The sequence below is a fragment of the Salvelinus fontinalis genome, chromosome 4 (genome assembly GCF_029448725.1).
Source record: "Salvelinus fontinalis isolate EN_2023a chromosome 4, ASM2944872v1, whole genome shotgun sequence".
In the NCBI taxonomy this organism is placed as follows: Eukaryota; Metazoa; Chordata; class Actinopteri; order Salmoniformes; family Salmonidae; genus Salvelinus; species Salvelinus fontinalis.
The window spans coordinates 66151018-66173336 of record NC_074668.1 but is presented as its reverse complement, the minus strand read 5'-3'; the positions used below and the strand labels follow the sequence as shown (position 1 = coordinate 66173336).

The window sequence follows — 22319 nt, the reverse complement described above, 5'->3', positions numbered from 1 at the left end:
GTCATTTACAAAATATCCTCCAAAACCCTACTCAATAAATTGGATGCAGTCTATCACAGTGCCATCCGTTTTGTCACCAAAGCCCCATATACTACCCACCACTGCGACCTGTACGCTCTCGTTGGCTGGCCCTCGCTTCACACTCGTCGCCAAACCCACTGGCTCCAGGTCATCTACAAGACCCTGCTAGGTAAAGTCCCCCCTTATCTCAGCTCGCTGGTCACCATAGCAACGCCCACCCGTAGCACGCGCTCCAGCAGGTATATCTCTCTGGTCACCCCCAAAACCAATTCTTCCTTTGGCCGCCTCTCCTTCCAGTTCTCTGCTGCCAATGACTGGAACGAACTACAAAAATCTCTGAAACTGGAAACACTTATCTCCCTCACTAGCTTTAAGCACCAGCTGTCAGAGCAGCTCATAGATTACTGCACCTGTACATAGCCCATCTATAATTTAGCCTAAACAACTACCTCTTTACCTACTGTATTTATTTATTTTGCTCCTTTGCACCCCATTATTTCTATCTCTACTTTGCACCTTCTTCCACTGCAAACCAACCATTCCAGTGTTATTTTTTACTTGCTATATTGTATTTACTTCGCCACCATGGCCTTTTTATATTTTTATTTATTTATATATATATATTTTGTTTGCCTTCACCTCCCTTATCTCACCTCACTTGCTCATATTGTATATAGACTTATTTTTCACTGTATTATTGACTGTATGTTTGTTTTACTCCATGTGTAACTATGTGTTGTTGTATGTGTCGAACTGCTTTGCTTTATCTTGGCCAGGTCGCAATTGTAAATGAGAACGTGTTCTCAATTTGCCTACCTGGTTAAATAAAGGTGAAATAAATAAAATAAAATAAATAAATAAAGACATCATGACATTATGAATATTCATTTTAATTATCAGAAGTATTCTATGTGTCTCATATCCATCTATTGTAAACATATTTCACCACAGTTGATGTATTACATAATCATACAATACGTGCAATGCAAATGTAAACATGGTTGAGAAAAAAGTACACGTTGCTGGGTCAGTCCATTTGTGTCACACAGAGGGGGTCTCAGTTTTTTGGTTCGATGTTCCACCCTCTGCGGTTTTCTGCTGTGATGTGGTCCCTGTACTCAGTCCCATGGACTGTCCCCCCGTTTATTTTACTGTGGTCTCCCCTGCCTCTATCACAGTAGTTGGTCCCTTGTTTGACTTGCTCTCTACCACCTCCTTGGTTTTGAACTCTTTTTCATCTGACACATTGGTCCCTCCTTCCCTCTTTTTATCCCCATCCTTTTAACACAACTCTCTTTCTTCATTTGATTTGGTCTCTTCTACTCCCTGCCTCATGATCTCATCCACCTTCTGCAGACCCTCCTCCTTCTCCTCTTTTATGGTTTTGCCTATGTTGTGCGCCAATGATTTCTGTTCTTTTTCTTTCTCTGTGGCCCTCCTGACATCTTCTTCCTTGCTACGTTTCTCTTCTGTCTCCTTGTTCCTCTCTACCCTCTCAGCATTCAGGTCATCTGTAGGAGAGGAAAGAGAGGGACAAAATGTTATTTTCAACAGGTTACTTCCAAATTTCAAGCAATATTATTATTACTATTGAACACACACACTTACTTGTACCCTTAGTCATGGACAGCAGTCCCATTGCAGGATTAAGGCAAATTCTCTCCTCAGGTGATGGTTGAATAGTATTAATTGGTGTAGGGCTAGCAAAGTTAGTGGAGGTTGGACTGGAAGAGTTAGTGGGACTATGAGTAGAAGAGTTAGTGGGACTATGAGTAACATAATTAGTGGGGATTGAGATAGTGGTGTGTGTAGTAGGTTTAGTGGTGTTGGTGGGATTTGAAGGGTTAGTGGGGGTGTTGGTAGTAGAGGTAGTGGGGTTGGGGCTACTGATGAGGACAGAAGAGTTAGTGGCAGTGGTGATATTAGAACGGCCTGTAGAGATAGTGGTGACGGGGCTAGAGTTAATGGGGGTGGGGGTAGTGGTCAGGCTAGTAGAGTTAGTTGGGATGGGACTAGTAGTGTTAGTAGTGGTGTGAGTAGAAGAGAATGTGGGGGAGGAAATATTGGTGGAGTTAGTTGAGTGAGTGGCAGTGGGGATAGAAGTGACAGTGGGGGAGTGATTAGTAGAGATAATTGGAATCGGACTGCTAGGGATAGTAGCAGTGTGAGCAGCACAGTTAGTGGAAGTTGAGCAAGTAGGGATAGGACTAGTAGAGTTAGTGGGGCTTGAGGTAGAAGTGAAGTTGACAGAGTTAGTTGCGCTGGTATTGTGAGTTCCGGTTTGGGTAGCGTTGGAGTCAGTGGAGTTTATGGAGATATGGGTAGGAGTGGAAGCACCATTCATAGAATTAAGGGTCGAGGTTGTTATAGTAGCAGCAGGAGATGGAGATGGGGTAACTGAATTAGTAATTAGGGTAGTGGGGGTGGGACACAGAGAGGTAGTGGGGGTGGGAGTAGAAATGTTGTTGCCAGCAGAAGCAATTATGGAGATGGGAGTATTTAGTGTTGGAGTTGTCGAGGCAGTAGTATCAGTAAGGGTAAGGGTAGAAGCATTAGTGGTGGGGGTTGTTAATGTATGGGTATCAGTATTAGGGTTAACAGGTGTTGGGGCAGTAATGCTTGTAATGGTGATTGTGGCTAGATTAGGGATGAACGACGCAGAGGTGGTTGGGGTGGTGGAGTCAGTGGGAGTTGGGGTGGGGGTAATAGTGGGGATAGAGCCAAAGTTCATGTCAGTAGGGGGAGTGGAAGTTGTAATATTCATAGGGCCAGATGTAGTTGTGATGGAGGTAATGGTAGTGGTTGTGGCAGGGTTAGTACTGGGGATGAAGGTGGTGGTGTTGGGGGTGGAGGCTGTAGTATTGATAGGGGTAGGTGCAGACATTGTAGAGGGGATGATGTCATTGGGGGTTGAATTAGAGGAAGTAGCGGTAGTAGAAACGAGGATGGAAGAGTTAGTGGGATCTGGGACAGGGGAGGGAATGATGGTGTCAATGGGAATAGAATAGTTAGTGGGATCTGGGACAGGGGAGGGAATGATGGTGTCAATGGGAATAGAAGAGTTAGTGGGATCTGGGACAGGGGAGGGAAGGATGGTGTCAATGGGAATAGAATAGTTAGTGGGATCTGGGACAGGGGAGGGAATGATGGTGTCAATGGGAATAGAAGAGTTAGTGGGATCTGGGACAGGGGAGGGAATGATGGTGTCAATGGGAATAGAATAGTTAGTGGGATCTGGGACAGGGGAGGGAATGATGGTGTCAATGGGAATAGAAGAGTTAGTGGGATCTGGGACAGGGGAGGGAATAATGGTGTCAATGGGAATAGAATAGTTAGTGGGATCTGGGACAGGGGAGGGAATGATGGTGTCAATGGGAATAGAAGAGTTAGTGGGATCTGGGACAGGGGAGGGAATGATGGTGTCAGTGGGAATAGAAGAGTTAGTGGGATCTGGGACAGTGATGGGAATAGTGGTGTCAGTGGGGATAGGTTTAGAACTGGTAGGGGTATCAGTGATACTAGGGGTGGGGTCTGTGGGGGAACACGCTTCTCCTTCCTGTATTTGGGCTAGGTCATTCTCAGGGGTGAGATGACCGGAAATAGTGGGAGCTGGGGTTGGGCCTCGCTTAATTATTGGCTTAGGAGGCAGAGCAGGTTTCCCAGCTGACTCATGTGCGGACACACTCTGTCGGACTGCTCGTCTCGTATCTAAAGAGAAAGAAGATGAGCATAAGATACACAAAATTGTATACAATAGTGTGTGTGTTTGTGTGTGTGTGTGTGTGTGTTTACAATGTCTGCATGAGTGTATTTGTGCGTGTGTGTGTTACCTGATGAGGTGGACATGGTCCGGGGCTTCATAAATGTGGGTGGGGGCTCAGGTTTATTATCGATGATAGTGCCTGAAACCGAGACAAAAAATGAAGGAAAACACATATCCATCACCACACACAGACTCGCACATATACTCTAGCAAGTGTTATATGAGTAAAATGACTTACCCTCTGATTCAGCTTTTTTCATCTCTCTCTCCTGACTCTGTAGAATGGAATAAGAATTTGTATGTTTTCCATATAGACACACAACCACATGCACACAGATAAATGCACATACACACCTGTGTCTCTCCTGGCTGAGCTTTGGACACACCAATACGTTGTAGCATGAGCTGGAGGCGCTGCTCAAAGCCATGATGGCTATCAGACGAGGGTTTCTGAAACTAACCAGAACCAAGGAGAAGCAGTCAGTGCCGATAAGAACCAATCCAAACTAAAGAATGATCAAAATAAAAGCAAAAACTATCCTTTCATAGGCTGTGTAGAATTCTTTACCAAATTGCTTTAACCCATCAAGTTTTTTCAAAGGGTCGGTTGAACACATTTGAATATATACCTTCCCTTGTGCAGTGTTCTTGGTGTTCCCAGCGTTGGCTCCGGATCCAGAGAGCAGAATGAGAGACTGTGACTTCCCCTCTCTTAGCGCACGACGGGGTGGAGCCTCACCCCTCAGTGGAGTGGGACCATCAGGAGGGGTTTCTGCTTCCACTGGATCTCCTGTCACAAAGCTGTCATCCACACTCTCCTTCTCTTTCACTTTTTCATTCTCCTTCACTTGATCTTTTTCAGCTCTGGTGGCTTCCCTAAGAGGCCGAATTAGGTCGGCGATGGAGGTCTTCTTGGCCTTCCCCTCTTGGCTTCCCTCTGATTTCACAGCCCTCCGCTTTTTAAGGGTGAAGAACTCGCCCAGCTTCCTCCGTAGGGTTCTGGAAGGGGCGGGGCAAGGGCCGGCGCTAGCAGGCGCTACTTCCACTTCCTGTTCAGTAATGGGAGTTTCCTCAGACTCATTCAGTGTTTTCCTGGAGGAAGAGTCAGAGTAGCACAGGACCAGCATGTGTGTGTTTGTCAATCATAGGGCCCAAGTTTTTCCTGGCCATGTGGCCTGACATGGACAAGCTAAGGCCTGCATGCAGGTATTGTGGTCAGGAAAATGTTATGAATATAGGTTGTAGGTTGTTATGTAGGTTGTTATAAATATGAGCATCTCATAAATTACTCAAATTTAAAGAGGTTTATTGTGAGCTCGTAGTCACCAAAGCGGCCGGGGCAACCGAGATTGGCCCGCATGGGTTTTGGGTCTGATAAATGCACGCATCCCCGGAGGTCAGCGCTTAAGATGTGTTGGAGATGAGAAAGTGAAGAGTCAGATTATCTAAAATGAGTTTGGTCAGATACTCACACGGTGTCGACAGGAAGGACTCGCTTATTAAAGAACTCCTCAACTCCCTCATCAACTCGCCCCATGTGATCAGGGACTCCATTTTCATTGTCAACCACCGATTCCTGTGTCACACCCATGCACACATGCACAGAGAAAGAGATAAGTGTTACGACATCTGTGATTATTAGGTGTTTGTGTGTGAGAATGTGTGTGAGTGCAGTTAGACTACCAGAGAAATAGAAAGCAAAAGGGTTTCCAATTCATGGAAAGAGTGCCATGTTGGATATCAGGTTACTGAGAGCAGTTTACTTCATATAGCACATAGTAATTATCACATAAAATTGTCACCTCATGGGCTCAGACTTCCCTGACACACAGAATATACACATCAACACCTCATACATATATCCCCCAGATCTACATTATCACACTACCATTGGTATGTACAATTACCAATGACTGACTCAGAAAACCATTAAGACCCTATGATGTCATCTCCTGTGGCACTAAGGCTGCCCATGTGATTAGGTTTGGTTTAGTTCATCCAACAAAACCAGCTTTACATGTGTTAATTCTGATCGTGATTGATACAGTACCAATGGCAGGCATACAATGGATAAGGTGATGATGGCTATGGTAGAGAAAATTCACACACACCTACCAAGAAAAACCCCACCAGCTTTAGACCAAGCATTATATAGCCCTAGAAATTAGCCACATACAATCACAATCCTATACACAAATGCAATCCCCCCAAACACACACTATTGGTGTTGAATATGCAAGCAGCTGGTTGCTGTTGCGATACAAGTACCTTGAATCAAGCAGGCACCAGGCATCTTCCCTCCATCCCTCCCTCTCCCCACTGTACCCTATTACATCTCCCCTCACCATTATGCCTCTACACAGCACCCATTTTTTTCCCATCCCTCTGTACCTTTGGTCTGCTGGGGCGGAGGTGTTGATTTTGTCGGTGTGGTCTAGGTCTGCTGCGGGTGTAGTGCCTCAGCGCCGGCCCGCCCAATGGAAGCTCCATAAGGGGAGACACAGCACTCCGTTGTCGTGGTGCTCCGTTGCCGTGGCTGTTGCCGAGGCACCGTTGCTAAGAGCACCAGCAGCAGTATTCACTGCCTCCACCAAGGTAGGAGGGGCCAAACTGAGCTAGACTGACAGATTTGACAACAAGGGGCCTCGCCTTTCTACCCCCCCACCCCTTCCTCCGAAAGCGTGAGAAAGACCAAAAGAATGAGAAGACAGAGAGAATGGAGTAATTTAGAGCTTGTGTTAGAGGGAGAGCGGTGCAAGGCAGTCTAGCATATATTAATTTATAATATAAATTAAGGTTCTTCATGGAACTGAGCAAAATGCAGGAAGGGAACAATATGTGCTAAAATTACAAATGAATAATTGATTTTACATGGATGGGTTATAGAAAATGCAGGGGATGATTGGTGATCTAGGCAATGGGTTTCTGGAGTGTGTAAATATCCAAGAAGTGATTAAAATATCAAGCAAGGAAAAACCAGGGAGGGGACTAAAATTGTGTTTTAATGAAGCACTCAATATCAGAGGGCAGATCCTCTGAAAGAAATTCAACAGGAACAACCAAAATAGTCTAGTTCACCTACTACTCCAAACAGGTTTCTAAAAAGAGACTTGTGGGCATAAACCTTCTGTCAGGTGTCAGAACCATGTAGCAGATAAATAGGGCAGATTATACTCTAGTGTAAACATGATTAAACATCCTATAGTGTCTATACTTCAGTACTACATGCCATACTAAATTAGCCTAATAGAGGCTGAAACTGAAGCAAATTGACTCATGACACCCCAGTAGGTTGATCTTTTTTTATTTGTATTATTATTGGCTGTACAGTCAAACATCCTCCCACCCCTCCAATCATATCTTGCCATTCAAGCCCCTAGCATTTAATTTCAATGGTACAAAAGAAAAAAGCATCAAACCAAAAAACTATTTCTAAAAGCTTTAACAAGAGCAAGGTATTGTTTCATTTGAAAACAGCATCACATTTTGTAAAAGCAGAATATTTCAGGTCATCCTAACCTTTGACCCCCTGACAGATAATTCCATGGGTGAAAGCACATGATAATTGTTTTTAGACAGACAACAGAGCACAAGAAGAGGGCCAACATGAAGAGATCAAATGTGGGCCAAAATATGCAACAGAGAAGGCATTCTGAGGGCCTATAGAAGATAATTGACAGCAGAATGAGCACATGATTTGACATAATACATCATCATGATGATGTAAACCCCCCCCCCCCCTCTCATCTTTTCCAGTGACAACAGTCTCCATAATATTATCCAGATTCTGTATACAAACATAATTCAACATGAGGGTGTCAGGGGTTTCGCAGTAGGATGTAGATAGAGATCGCAAGAGATGAAAATAAGCTCTTAAAAAAATAGAATGGGCTAAAGGTATCTTTAGACATGTCCCAGGCATTATCATCAACATCAGAGAGAGATCTTAGGCTATAACTGGGGTGTGCATGTGTGGTATACGTGTACAGTGTATGTTTGAGAGTGGGTACAATGGGGTGTATGTTAGTGTACAGATAGGGGACAATTTGTATTGTTAGATGTAGACAGAGACTTCGTCTTCATCACCGGTCCATCATACTGAGAATCATTTCAGGAGTGAGGTCACCGTTGGGCGGAGCCTCTGTGACAGACAGTGCCACTTCCTGCACCACCTCCTCCCCCTGGAATGACTCTTCTACCTGACTGTCAGGTTCTCCTTCGGCATGCTCCACCTCTACTGCTGGCTCCTCATCCTCGACAGCTTCTTCCTCCTGGCTCGCCTGCTCGGCTTTCATCTCTTTCTTCACGATGATGTCATCCACCTCGCCTGTGGTCTCATCCTCCACCCGGATGATTGCCGCAGCTGAGGGAATAAGAACACTTTTACACATCTGTCCAGCTGTTTTGGGACTTTTGAGTCCCTCCCTACTGATCAGTGATCTGCACCTGATGAAATATGTGAAGGCCAAAGTATTCACTCGATGCCATGTCTGCATGAAAAGTGATTCCCTCAAGAAATTAAGTAGGGAGTGTGGTATTTTTTTATTATTCCAACAGGGGACCAGAGTGACACTCACTTGGGGCAGGTTTGGCCTTGGGAGGTCTTCCACGTTTCCTCTTGGCTGGTGGGCCAACAGGGGCAGGGACAGGGACAACCGGTGGTTCCTGCTCCACCTCAATTTCAGCTAGCAGCTCCTCCTCCTCTTCCTCAATGTCATCCAGCTCAGGCTCTGTGGAAGAGAGGAACAAGACCTGATTTTAGCGATGTACTCTTAAGATGCACAGTAAACAATATTACATGATATTGTTGCATTGTATGTATAAGAACAATAGAGTGAACTGTGACTTGGTCGTACCGGTGTCGTCATCGTCGTCATCCCGTCTGGAGCGCATCTTCCTCTTCCTGCCGCGGCGGCCTTTCTTGGGCGGGGTTCCGTTCTCATCGCCGGTGTTCTCTCCGTTACAGTTCTCTGCGTGACGCAGCATGGTGTTCTGAGGAGCAATGAGTCATATACAGTGCCTTCAGAAAACAGTGAGATAATCGTCCAGCCCATTGACTCTCTTCATCACTCATCTTGAAAAGATGTACTAAAAACATGCAAATAAACCATTAACATAATGAAAAAAAATCAAATGATTTATTGAAATAGCATGGGCGACGTAGAAAAATGAATTTGTACAATTTAAGGCCATGTGGCAAATGCAGGTACTAGAGCATGTGGGTCTGGGCAGATGAGATGTAGTTGTTCATATGTGTATGTTTAACTGGTTTAAAAAGAATAATGGAAAATGGAAGAAATCAAAAAATGTAAACAGTTATTCATATCCGTTGACTTATTCCAGTTTGTTGTGTTACAGCCCTAAATGCAAAATGGATTAAATAGATTCTCTCACCCATTTAAACACAATACGCCATAATGACAAAGTGAAAACATGTTTAGAAATGTGTGCACATTTGAAGATAAATACAGAAATCTAATATACATACAGTGGGGCAAAAAAGTATTTAGTCAGCCACCAATTGTGCAAGTTCTCCCACTTAAAAAGATGAGAGAGGCCTGTAATTTTCATCATAGGTACACTTCAACTGTGACAGACAAAATGAGAAAAAAAAATCCAGAAAATCACATTGTAGGATTTTTAATGAATTTATTTGCAAATTATGGTGGAAAATAAGTTATTTTTTTATTGTCTGATAAACAATTTAACTATTTGGTCTGAATGCAAAGCACTATGTTTGGAGAAAACCAGGCACAGCTCATCACCCCTTCAACACCATCCCTACCGCGAAGCATGGATGTGGCAGCATCATGCTATGGGGATGTTTTTCAGTGGTAGGGACTGGGAGACTGGTAAGGATAGAGGGAACAATGAATGGAGGCAAACAGGCAAATCATTGATGAGAACCTGCTTCAGAGTGCAAAATGACCTCAGAGACTGGGGTGAAGATTTACGTTCCAAGCGAAAAATGACCAAGAATACAGCCAAAGGAACGCTGGAATGGCTTCAGAACAAGAATGTGAGAGTCCTTGAGTGGCCCAGTGAAAGCCCAGACACGAATCCCATTGAAAACCGGTGGAAAGACTTGAAGATTGCTGTTCACCGCGCTCCCCATCTAACGTAAAGAGTGACTGCCTTTAAAAAGCAATGATTCCCTTTGAAAAACGACATGTGGCCCCGATGAGTCAGAAACTAGTGTCAAAATTATTACAAGTGTAAACATGATAATTTGGGACTAAGTCAGTCATCTAAAACATTCATGCATCACAACGGGTAATTTAAGATTGTTTTGATTTGACAATGTTGATTTGCCCACTAACATGGGATGAACAGCTGCGGTGATTGCGCTCAACCAATAGCATAGACAGTGCGACAGACCTGCTCAACAGCTCCGAATGTTCACATAAAACACCCTGCAAAAAAAATGTTTGCTTGAGAAATACTGCACCTAACACCTTAGTTAGAAACAAAATGATGTAACTAAAACACCCTTGACAAAAACGTACAAATGATTTACAGATTTATTGAGTTATGTTAGATTTATTCAGTGACTCATGGTGGACAATCATTAACGAAATGCAGAATTAGTCAGAAAAGACTGAAATCTCATTTTAAATAAGCAACAGAAAAAACACCTGCCAATTGGCGTGTTCAGTGGCTCTTTAACAGAGCTTGAGAGAATCTGGAAGAAATGGGAGAACATTCCAAATCCAGAAGGTGATACCCAAGACGACTCATAAAGCTGCAATTACTGCAAAAGGTGCTTCTACAAAGTATTGACTCAGAGGTGTAAATACTTACGGAAATTAGATATTTCTGTATTTAATTTACAATACATTTAGAAAAATTAGAAACATTTCTAAAAACATGTTTTCACTTTGTGATTATGGGTATTGTGTGTAGATGGGTGAGAGGAAAACATATTTTGAATTCAGGCTGTAAAACTAAATGTGGAAGAAGTCAAGGGGTATGAATACTTTCTGAAGGCACTAAGAATACAACACACTGTGGAGCAACTAGGCTTCAATCCTCCCCAACCTGGTGGGAGGGTGTGTTTTTTGAGTGTCCTGTATCCTCCTCGGGAGGATATGCATTTGGATGTGAATGAGTCCTTTAGCCTGCAGTGTGGATGTGTGTTGTCCCCTTACCCTGCGAGTAAAGGTCTTGCCACACTTGCTGCAGACGAAGGCAGTGGGGATGAAGTTGGGGTCATGGTAACGTTTGAAATGCATGTCCAGCAGCTGCTTCTGCCGGAAAGTTTTCTCACATTGGCTGCAGGCGTACGGCTTCTCCCCTGTGTGTGTGCGTCTGTGCATTATCATGTGACGCTCCTAGGGGTCAGAGGTTAAACATAGGACAGTCAGTGAACACACCGAGGTCTAGAACAGTCTCTGGCTGATTCCAAACATATCCATGGGAGGCATCTCAATTGACTAAAGTGGCCTCTTCTCCTCATCTCTGAGATTGATGATGGCAAATATCTGGTGGACATCCACCATTTCAAATCAGGGAAGATTGTGAGGAAACAAGTAGAGAAGGTCTCTTTCACGTACCTGTCTGCAGCAATAGTCACACTGGTCGCACTTGAAGCGCTTCTCGTTCTTGTGGGATTTCTGGTGCTGGATGAGTGCGTAACGCTCGTGGAACATAGCGTCACAGTAACGACACTTCCTGCCCATCTCCATGAACGAATGCTGCTTCCGCAAGTGCACACCTGAGAGTGGAAAAGGAAGGAAGGGACAATCCAAATGTAACGAACACAGACTGATCCACTCAAGGTTACAAGACCGTATTTCAGCAGAGGAGATATGATTGTGCACAAGCGAGTCGCTTACCCAGGTCGCTCTTGCGGGCGATGACTGTGTCACAGTGGGGGCAGTGGAATTTTGCCACATTCTCTGTGTGCTTCTGCAGAATGTGCATCTTCATGGTGCCGCTCTGCGTGAAACGAGCATGGCAGATGTAGCACTCATATGGCTTCTCACCTGCCAGAGAGGGACGCTTTATTAGGTTGTATGTGAGGCAGATAGGTGTGTGTGTATATATAAACTTAGCAAAAAAAGAAAATGTCCTCTCACTGTCAACTGCGTTTATTTTCAGCAAACTTAACAAGTGTAAATATTTGTAGCTCCGACAGGTCCCAGACGTGCTCAATGGGATTGAGCTCCTGGCTCTTCGCTGGCCATGGCAGAACACTGACATTCCTGTCTTGCAGGAAATCACGCACAGCACGAGCAGTATGGCTGGTGGCATTGTCATGCTGGAGGCTCATGTCAGGATGAGCCTGCAGGAAGGGTACCACATGAGGAGGATGTCTTCCCTGTAACGCACAGCATTGAGATTGCCTGCAATGACAACAAGCTCAGTCCGATGATGCTATAACACACCACCCCAGACCATGACGGACCCTCCACCTCCAAATCGATCCCGCTCCAGAGTACAGCCCTCGGTGTAAGGCTCATTCCTTCGACGATAGCTAAACTTGGATTAGCTAACACAACGTGCCATTGGAACACAGGAGTGGAGGTTGCTGATAATAGGTCTCTGTACGCCTATGTAGATATTCCATAAAATAATCTGCAGTTTCCAGCTACAATAGTCACTTACAACATTATTAACAATGTCTACATTGTATTTCTGATCAATGTGATGTTATTTTAAATGGACAAAAAAATAGCTTCTTTCAAAAACAAGGACATTTCTTAGTGACCCAAAACTTTTGAACGGTAGTGTGTGAAAATAAATAAATAATATATATATACACTGCTCAAAAAAATAAAGGGAACACTTTTTTACACACCTCCAGCAAGCCACAAATGTGTATGTGTCTGCTCAAACGGTCAGAAACAGACTCCATGAGGGTGGTATGAGGGCCCGACGTCCACAGGTGGGGGTTGTGCTTTTACAGCCCAACACCGTGCAGGACGTTTGGCATTTGCCAGAGAACACCAAGATTGGCAAATTCGCCACCGGCGCCCTGTGCTCTTCACAGATGAAAGCAGGTTCACACTGAGCACGTGACAGACGTGACAGAGTCTGGAGATGCCGTGGAGAACGTTCTGCTGCCTGCAACATCCTCCAGCATGTCCGGTTTGGCGGTGGGTCAGTCATGGTGTGGGGTGGCATTTCTTTGGGGGGCCGCACAGCCCTCCATGTGCTCGCCAGAGGTAGCCTGACTGCCATTAGGTACCGAGATGAGATCCTCAGACCCCTTGTGAGACCATATGCTGGTGCGGTTGGCCCTGGGTTCCTCCTAATGCAAGACCTCATGTGGCTGGAGTGTGTCAGCAGTTCCTGCAAGAGGAAGGCATTGATGCTATGGACTGGCCCGCCCGTTCCCCAGACCTGAATCCAATTGAGCACATCTGGTGTGGTTTTCCACTTTAATTTTGAGTGTGACTCCAAATCCAGACCGCCATTGGTTGATAAATTTGATTTACATTGATCATTTTTGTGTGATTTTGTTGTCAGCACATTCAACTATGTAAAGAAAAAAGTATTTAATAAGAATATTTCATTCATTCAGATCTAGGATGTGTTATTTTAGTGTTCCCTTTATTTTTTTGAGCAGTATATATATATATATATATATATACTGCTCAAAAAAATAAAGGGAACACTTAAACAACACAATGTAACTCCAAGTCAATCACACTTCTGTGAAATCAAACTGTCCACTTAGGAAGCAACACCGATTGACAATAAATTTCAAATGCTGTTGTCCAAATGGAATAGACAAAAGGTGGAAATTATAGGCAATTAGTAAGACACCCCCCAAAAAGGAATGGTTCTGCAGGTGGTGACCACACACCACTTCTCAGTTCCTATGCTTCCTGGCTGATGTTTTGGTCACTTTTGAATGCTGGCGGTGCTTTCACTCTAGTGGTAGCATGAGACGGAGTCTACAACCCACACAAGTGGCTCAGGTAGTGCAGTTCATCCAGGATGGCACATCAATGCGAGCTGTGGCAAAAAGGTTTGTTGTGTCTGTCAGCGTAGTGTCCAGAGCATGGAGGCGCTACCAGGAGACAGGCCAGTACATCAGGAGACGTGGAGGAGGCCGTAGGAGGGCAACAACCCAGCAGCAGGACCGTTACCTCCGCCTTTGTGCAAGGAGGTGCACTGCCAGAGCCCTGCAAAATGACCTCCAGCAGGCCACAAATGAGCATGTGTCAGCATATGGTCTCACTAGGGGTCTGAGGAACTCATCTCGGTACTTAATGGCAGTCAGGCTACCTCTGGCGAGCACATGGAGGGCTGTGCGGCCCCACAAAGAAATGCCACCCCACACCATGACTGACCCATCCCCAAACCGGTCATGCTGGAGGATGTTGCAGGCAGCAGAACGTTCTCCACTGCGTCTCCAGACTCTGTCACATGTGCTCATGTGCTCAGTGTGAACCTGCTTTCATCTGTGAAGAGCACAGGGCGCCAGTGGCGAATTTGCCAATCTTGGTGTTCTCTGGCAAATGCCAAACGTCCTGCACGGTGTTGGGCTGTAAGCACAACCCCCACCTGTGGACGTCGGGCCCTCATACCACCCTCATGGAGTCTGTTTCTGACCGTTTGAGCAGACACATGCACATTTGTGGCCTGCTGGAGGTCATTTTGCAAGGCTCTGGCAGCGCTCCGCCTGCTCAAAGGCGGAGGTAGCGGTCCTGCTGCTGGGTTGTTGCCCTCCTACGGCCTCCTCCACGTCTCCTGATGTACTGGCCTGTCTCCTGGTAGCGCCTCCATGCTCTGGACACTACGCTGACAGACACAACAAACCTTTTTGCCACAGCTCGCATTGATGTGCCATCCTGGATGAACTGCACTACCTGAGCCACTTGTGTGGGTTGTAGACTCCGTCTCATGCTACCACTAGAGTGAAAGCACCGCCAGCATTCAAAAGTGACCAAAACGTCAGCCAGGAAGCATAGGAACTGAGAAGTGATGTGTGGTCACCACCTGCAGAACCATTCCTTTTTTGGGGGTGTCTTACTAACTGCCTATAATTTCCACCTTTTGTCTATCCCATTTGCACAACAGCATGTGAAATTTATTGTCAATCGGTGTTGCTTCCTAAGTGGACAGTTTGATTTCACAGAAGTGTGATTGACTTGGAGTTACATTGTGTTGTTTAAGTGTTCCCTTTATTTTTTTGAGCAGTGTGTGTGTGTGTATATATAGATATATATATATATATATATACACACACACACACAAAAGTATGTGGTCACCCCTTCAAATTACCGGATTGGGCTATTTAAGCCACACTCATTGCTGACAGGTGTATAAAACACAGCCATGCAATCTACATAGACAAACACTGGCAGTAGAATGGCCTTACTGAAGACCTCAGTGACTTTCAATGTGGCACCGTCATTTTATTTATTTAACAACAAATTCTTATTTACAATGACGGCCTACCACGGCTAAACCTGAATGACACTAGGTCAATTGTTCGCCACCCTACTTAGACTCCCAATCACGGCCGGTTGTGATGCAGCCTGGATTCGAACCAGGGACTGATGTGACGCCTCCTGTACTGAGATGCAGTGCCTTAGAGCGCTGCGCCACTTGGAAGTTTGTCAAATTTCTGCCCTGCTAGAGCTGCCCCAGTCAACTATAAGTGCTGTTATTGTGCATTGGAAACGTCTAGGAGCAACAACGGCTCAGCCGCGAAGTAGTAGGCTACACAAGCTCACAGAATGGAACCGCAAAAAATTAATCTGTCCTCAGTTGCAACACTTACTACCGAGTTCCAAACTGCCTCCGGAAGCAAAGTCAGCACAATAACTGTTCGTCGGGAGCTTCATGAAATGGGTTTCCATGGCCGATCAACAGCACACAAGCCTAAGATCACCATGCACAATTCCAAGTGTCGGCTGGAGTGGTGTAAAGCCTGCTGCCATTTGACTCCGGAGCAGTGGAAACGCGTTTTCTGGAGTGATGAACCATGCTTCACCATCTGGCAGTCCGTCGGACGAATCCGGGTTTGGCGGATGCCAGGAAAACACTACCTGCCCCTATGCATAGTGCCAATTGTAAAATTTGGTGGAGGAGGAATACTGGTCTGGGACTGGTTTCCATAGTTAGGGCTAGGGCCCAGTGAAGGGAAATCTTAACGCTACAGCATACAATGACAGTCTAGACAATTCTGTGCTTCCAACTTTGTGGCAACAGTTTGGGGAAGGCCCTTTCCTGTTTCAGCATGACAATGCCCCAACATCAGTGCCCAACCTCACGAATGCGCTTGTGGAAAGCCTTCCCAGAAGAGTGGAGGCTATTATAGCAGCAAAGGGGGGACCAACTCCATATTAATGCCCATGATTTTGGAATGACATGTTCGACGAGCTGGTGTCCATATACTTTTGGTCAAGTAGTGTAGCATCGATCAACAGAAATAAAATCAGGAATACTTGGGTGTAAGGCCGAGAGATTGGGGTATGTGTTACCTGAGTGTGTCCTCATGTGTCTCTTCAGTTTGTAGGTGTCTCGGCTGGCGTAGCTGCACAGACTGCACTGGAAGGGCCTCTCGCCTGTATGGGAGCGGATGTGTCTCTTCAGCTTACTCACCTGGGGCAAAGAGAGAGAGAAACATTTAAACAACATTCCAGAAACATTTCAGTTCTACATTGCTATCTAGCTGTGAACTAATTTGCATGTATAAATAGATCAGAGGTGTATACTTACCTCCACACTAGCGTAGTCACACATGGAGCACTTGAAGGGTTTCTCGAATGTGTGTTTGTAGCGACGATGACGCACCAGCTCTCCACTGGTCACAAATGCCATGTCACAATCTTGGCATTTATGAGGACGAGTGCCTAAAACGGAGAGGGCAGGGGCAATAGTTAACATAAGTAGCACTCACCCTATCCATTCAATAAGGATAAATACAGTTTAAGAAGTTTACATACACCTTAGCCAAATACATTTAAACTCAGGTTTTCACATATCCTGACATTTAATCCTAGTAAAAATTCCCTTTCTTAGGTCAGTAAAGATCACCACTTTATTTGAAGAATGTGAAATTTCAGGTAGCCTTCCTCAAGCTTCCTACAATAAGTTGGGTGAATTTTGGCTCATTCCTGCTGACAGAGCTGGTGTAACGGAGTCAGGTTTGTAGGCCTCCTTGCTCGCACACGCTTTTTCAGTTCTGCCCACAAATTTTCTATAGGATTGAGGCAAGGGCTTTGTAATGGCCACTCCAATACCTTGACTTTGTTGTCCGTAAGCCATTGTACGACAACTTTGGAAGTATGCTTGTGGTCATTGTCCATTTGGAAGACCCATTTGTGACCAAGCTTTAACTTCCTGACTGATGTCTTGAGACGTTGCTTCAATATATCCACATAATTTTTCCTTCCTCATGAAGCCAGCTATTTTGTGAGGTGCACCAGTCCTTCCTGCAGCAAAGCACCCCCACAACATGATGCTGCCACACCCGTGCTTCACGGTTGGGATGGTGTTCTTCGGCTTGCAAGCATCCTCCCTTCTGCCTCCAAACATAACGATGGTCATTATGGCCAAACAGTTGTATTTTTGTTCCATCAGACCAGAAGACATTTCTCCAAAAAGTACAATCTTTGTCCCCATGTGCAGTTGCAAACCGTAGTCTGCCTTTTTTATGGCGGTTTTGGAGCAGTGGCTTCTTCCTTGCTGAGCAGCCTTTCAGGTTATGTTGATATAGGACTCGTTTTACTGTTGATATAGATACTTCTGTACCCGTTTCCTCCAGCATCTTCACAGGGTCATTTACTGTTGTTCTGGGATTGATTTGCACTTTTCGCACCAAAGTACATTCATCTCAAGGAGACAGAACGCGTCTCCTTCCTGAGCGGTATGACGACTGCGTGGTCCCATGGTGTTAATACTTGCGTACTATTGTTTGTACAGATTAATGTGGTACCTTCTGGAGTTTGGAAATAGCTGAAAAGGATCAACCAGACTTGTGGAGGTCTACAATTCTTTTTCTGAGGTCTTGGCTGATTTCTTCAGATTTTCCCATGATGTCAAGCAAAGAGGCACTGAGTTTGAAAGTAGGCCTTGAAATACATCCACAGGTACACTCCCAATTGACTCAAATGGTGTCAATTAGCCGATCAAAAGCTTCTAAAGCCATGATATAATTTTCTGGAATTTTCCAAGCTGTTTAAAGGCACAGTCAACTTTGTGTATGTAAACTTCTGATCCACTGGAATTGTGACAGTGAATTATAAGTGAAATAACCTGTCTGTAAACAATTGTTGGAAAAATGACTTGCGTCATGCACAAAGTAGATGTCTTAACCAACTTGCCAAAACAACCCTTTGTTAACAAGAAATTTGTGGAGTGGTTGAAAAACGAGTTTTAATGACTCCAACCATAGAATATGTAAACTTCCGACTTCAACTGTACATAGTAATATATTTTTTTTTAAACAGCCTGTGACTGAACATGTGAGTCTGTAGATACCTGTGTGTGTGTTGAGGTGGTTCCTCAGCAGTGTGACCGTTCTGAAGGCCCTCCCACACAGATGGCATTTGTGTGGCCTCTCATCTGTGTGGCTCTTCATGTGGCGGTCCAGGTTAGAGCGCCGGGGGCAGGTGTAGCTACACAGCTCACACTGGAACGTCTTCTTCACACCTGAGAGAGACAAAAGAGGTTATAAAACATTAAAAGGTAGACTCAGCGAAATGACGTTGCCACGAGCAGCACCACAGATATTGAGATGAGTGAAATGCATGACGTCTGAAGTCGCGCTCACTGTGATACACAGTATCTGCACAGGGTTGCTTCACGCTGTTAAGAGCGTGGTAGCCACGGGACCAAAACAGCACAGATGTTGAGCCTTGCGCCTCAACGCTCATAGTTGTTGCGTAAATTGACCCACAATGCGTTCTACTTGCTGCATCTACGTCATCGCCGAGTCTCCCTTTAACACACACATATCTCCTCCTCACACCCCAAAAGAGAGGGGTTGCCATACCCCCACCTAGACACACAACTCTGACCTTTCTTTTTTATCTTAGTGGGTTTGGGCGGCTTCATGTTGCCCACAACCTTCTCAGCATTGACCTCAGAGAGCATCCCCTCCTGCTGCTCCTCCTCAAAGTCATACACAGACACGTCCATGTCTCTCTCCCCCTCCCCGTAACGCAGGCGGCTCTTCTTGCCCTTCTTCACCTTGCGGAGGCCAGCAGTTGGTTGGTAATCTGGGTCTTTTGACCATGTCTGGTCCTCTACTTGGGGCTCAGCTTCCTCCTCCTCCTCCTCCTCCTCCTCCCCATGGATCACCTGGAGCTCATCCTGGGCTGCCTGCAGTTCTTCCTGCTCAACTGTCTCCACCTCTCCATTCGCCCCCACCTTCACCACCTTCACCAGACAAAAACAATTTGCCAGGAAGGGGTTAGAGTTGTATTATAGTCAGTGCATCTCACCAGATCTTTCAGGCCAAAGTGTGTATAGAAACATTAAGCAGGATATTAAAATGCTTGTTTAAAGTGTGTTTGTAGTTGAGTAGCGTTCGACCTGGAAGCCCTCGGGCAGAGGGAGGGTGTGGCAGATCACTGGCTCTGCCTCAGTATTGCCTGCTGAGGCGTCAACGAAGCTGGCCTGGAGCTCTTCCACGGTGGCTGTAGTGACAGGGACCTGCACCAGCTGCAGCTGTCCAAGCCCCAGCGCTGCACTCGTCTGCTCCATGTTCCCCTCCATGTTCACCACCTAAAGTCAAGACACAGTCAGGGTCAGTCAGTTCACTGAATAATTTATGCCTACAAGTTTGGCTTACAAGGGATATCTTCCAAACCTCTCTCAACGTAAACTCACAAATCACACTAACCTGCAGGGTGATGATCTGTCCCTCGTCTCCCCCGGTAACCGTCACTGTGCCGCCCCCTTCAAGGACCTCAGTCTTCATCTGTAGCAGGGCAGGGTCAAGGGTCGAGTCCAGGGTGTCCATCACCATCATTTCAACATTCCCCGTCACCTCTTGGGGTGCCACACCCCCCTCCATCAGGGCAGCCTCTGCAGTCTGGAGCAGCTCTGCTCCCTCCCCACTGTCCTGGAGACCCTCGACCTGAGCGGTCTCAATGGAAACGACTTCACCCTCCATAGAAACGACCTGATAATACCAGAAGAATATTAAAATAAATAACCTTGAAGCATGATACACTATATATACACAAAAGTATGTGAACCTTCAAATGAGTGGATTTGGCATTGTCAGTAGACAATTCTATGCTTCCAACTTTGTAGCAACAGTTTGGGGAAGGCCCTTTCCTGTTTCAGCGATACAGAAATGGTTTGTCGTGATTGTTGTGGAAGAACTTGACTGGCCTGCACATGGTCCTGACCTCAACCCCATCAAACACCTTTGGGATGAATTGGAAAGCCGACTGCAAGCCAGGCCTAATTGCCGAACACCAGCTGATTATTTGATATTTAATCCTACTTCTCTTGTCTACCAACAATTTGACAAAGTCCCAATAAAAAAACACTCCCAAAATAAGCAGATCTTTTAAAATATATATATAAGAAACTCACTGGATTTACCCTATTCACCCTCATGTGTCTTGCCCCGGTATTGCGGATGTTTTTGTAACATTACCGTGCAGGTTAGGGAGAGGGAGCTCGAGCTCTCATGACAAGTTTTAAATCGAAAGGCGGCTGTAGGCGGACCAGGCTGGCGCGATGGGACGTGGTGCCGATGATAGAAAACCAATGCCTAATCTAGCTTCTGAAGAAGAAATCTACTCTCCGTGCTCGCAGATTTATTTGGGCAACATATTAAGATATGACTCTACATTCCCTCATCCCGTGTTTACTCTCGGGAACCTTTGTGAAACGTTACCTAGTTACCGAGCCAACTTAACTAGAGCCCCAGTTTGAGAAGCCGTAAAATAGCTTGAATCCATAGAAAGTATTACACAAGTGTTGATATATTAGAACCAAAGGATTGTTGTAGAACATCGACTAAAATAACTACCCAGATCAGGTACTATGTAGTAAATCTGAAATACTACAGAAGATATTTATTGATTACATTTTCCCCCCAAAGTGTAGCACCATGAGGGATTGGAAACATTAAGGATGTTATATTGATACAACGTACACATCGACACAAAGTTTAAACTCTAAATGTTAAGCTTTCGTTCTAGAACTCGGAGACGCAGGTTCTCTTCTCAAAAGAGGAAACAAAGGGCACGAGAAGATGGACGCCTGGCCTAAACAAGCCACTAAACATTAAGGCATTTATAAAGCCATCTGTGCCTTAATACGAACCAATAGCAGTCCAAATACACTAATACGTTTAACAGAAGCTCTAACTTCTGGGTTATAAATGTTTTTAGTAAATTTCGATAACGATAGAGGGAGACAAACACCCCCCCGCCAGTCGCCTGGACCGCGAGCCCCACCGTGACACCTAGAGGCCGACGACAGCTCCTACAAAAATGCCCCCCTTCATCGGAGAAAGTTCCGTTTTACCTGCTCCTCGGTCTTCCTTTTTCTGGTAAATTTGCTTGAGCGCTCAGTGCTTGTTCGGTCTTCCTCTGGCAACGGTAGAGAAGATTGCCCTTGCGTCCCAGCGCTATTAATCCTCTAACGCTTTGACAGAGTTATCTCTACACAAAATGGTGGCCTGGAGCGGGCGAGGGTGCATGCGCAGACAGAGGCCCGACGGGAGAAGTGGGAGGGGGGTAGTGCAGCAGTTGTGTGGCAGTGACGTCTGAGCGCCAGTTTTGAATTCCAGGGTTCGTGGGCGTGGTTCTGGGTGAACAGTTGTTTCCACATGACAAAAAAGTTGTATTTTTTTCTATACTTAGTTTGCGTTACCTTAATAGGGATATATTTCACTATGAAAAGCAAAATATTTCAAGACTACCATGCAACCACAGCATAAATGCATGCGTGTAAGAATAGTTTGTTAAAGATGTTGCTTTCATTATGTAACAAATATGTATTGTGGGGCTGGTAAGGCTTGAAGCAGGCTATTGTAAGAAATTGTATTAGATATTGGTAACTTGTTTTAACAACTTCTCAACATTAGCTATAGTTGACACAACATACACACCCCCTCTTTCTCTTGGACATATGCTGGACTCATTAGACATATACACGACACCCACAACTCCCCTCCCCCATGACAATCACACAGACACACCCAACCCATGGTTGGACCTCAGGACAAAGAACTATCTCAGGAACCAATGGAACGTGGACACCAGGCCTGATCAGGACTACCCAAGACCCAGATCGACCAATCGGAAGGCCGGACTCGCAGATCTACCTACTTTGCTTGTTGTCTATATAGTACTGTACAATTCTGGAAACTGCTCTCTTTCCCGGACGATTCAATAGGAGTCAGACAGAAAGAGCCTTGCTGCAAGATTTTACTAAGATATCTTTACATGTGATTAAACGGCCTTATTATAAAATTATCCACCTCGTCCTATTGTCTCCTCTTGTTCTCCTGTCAACAGTAAACGTTTTACTAACACTATGATAGTGTATATCTAATGCTTGACTTGGGCAAGAGCTCACTGGAGCTGAGTACCTGCACCTCCAA

At 45.2% G+C, this 22319-nt stretch overlaps 2 protein-coding genes across 4 annotated transcripts; both read right to left on the bottom strand.

Moving 5' to 3' along the window:
• Positions 1 to 895: 895 nt before the first annotated feature.
• LOC129854227 (mucin-5AC-like) lies at positions 896 to 6402 on the bottom strand. Its single transcript, XM_055921034.1, has 8 exons — positions 6176 to 6402; positions 5257 to 5360; positions 4414 to 4876; positions 4139 to 4240; positions 4023 to 4059; positions 3852 to 3923; positions 1630 to 3729; positions 896 to 1532 (listed from the first exon to the last, which is right to left on the bottom strand). The coding sequence occupies exons 1-8, from the start codon at positions 6272 to 6274 to the stop codon at positions 1303 to 1305; spliced, it is 3207 nt and encodes a 1068-aa protein (XP_055777009.1). The 5' UTR covers positions 6275 to 6402; the 3' UTR covers positions 896 to 1302.
• Positions 6403 to 7072: 670 nt separating this feature from the next.
• On the bottom strand, positions 7073 to 21443 carry LOC129854224 (transcriptional repressor CTCF-like). 3 transcript variants are annotated; one of them, XM_055921027.1, is made up of 13 exons: positions 21239 to 21443; positions 19593 to 19874; positions 19283 to 19474; positions 18766 to 19126; positions 18227 to 18397; positions 16463 to 16596; positions 16225 to 16345; positions 11620 to 11769; positions 11338 to 11498; positions 10933 to 11115; positions 8641 to 8776; positions 8362 to 8514; positions 7073 to 8147 (listed from the first exon to the last, which is right to left on the bottom strand). In XM_055921027.1, the coding sequence occupies exons 2-13, from the start codon at positions 19863 to 19865 to the stop codon at positions 7867 to 7869; spliced, it is 2316 nt and encodes a 771-aa protein (XP_055777002.1). In that variant the 5' UTR covers positions 19866 to 19874; positions 21239 to 21443; the 3' UTR covers positions 7073 to 7866. The 3 variants fall into 3 exon arrangements, with proteins under 3 accessions (XP_055777002.1, XP_055777000.1, XP_055777001.1); XM_055921025.1 differs by lacking the exon at positions 21239 to 21443 and adding an exon at positions 20297 to 21115; XM_055921026.1 differs by lacking the exon at positions 21239 to 21443 and adding an exon at positions 20306 to 21115.
• Positions 21444 to 22319: the final 876 nt, after the last annotated feature.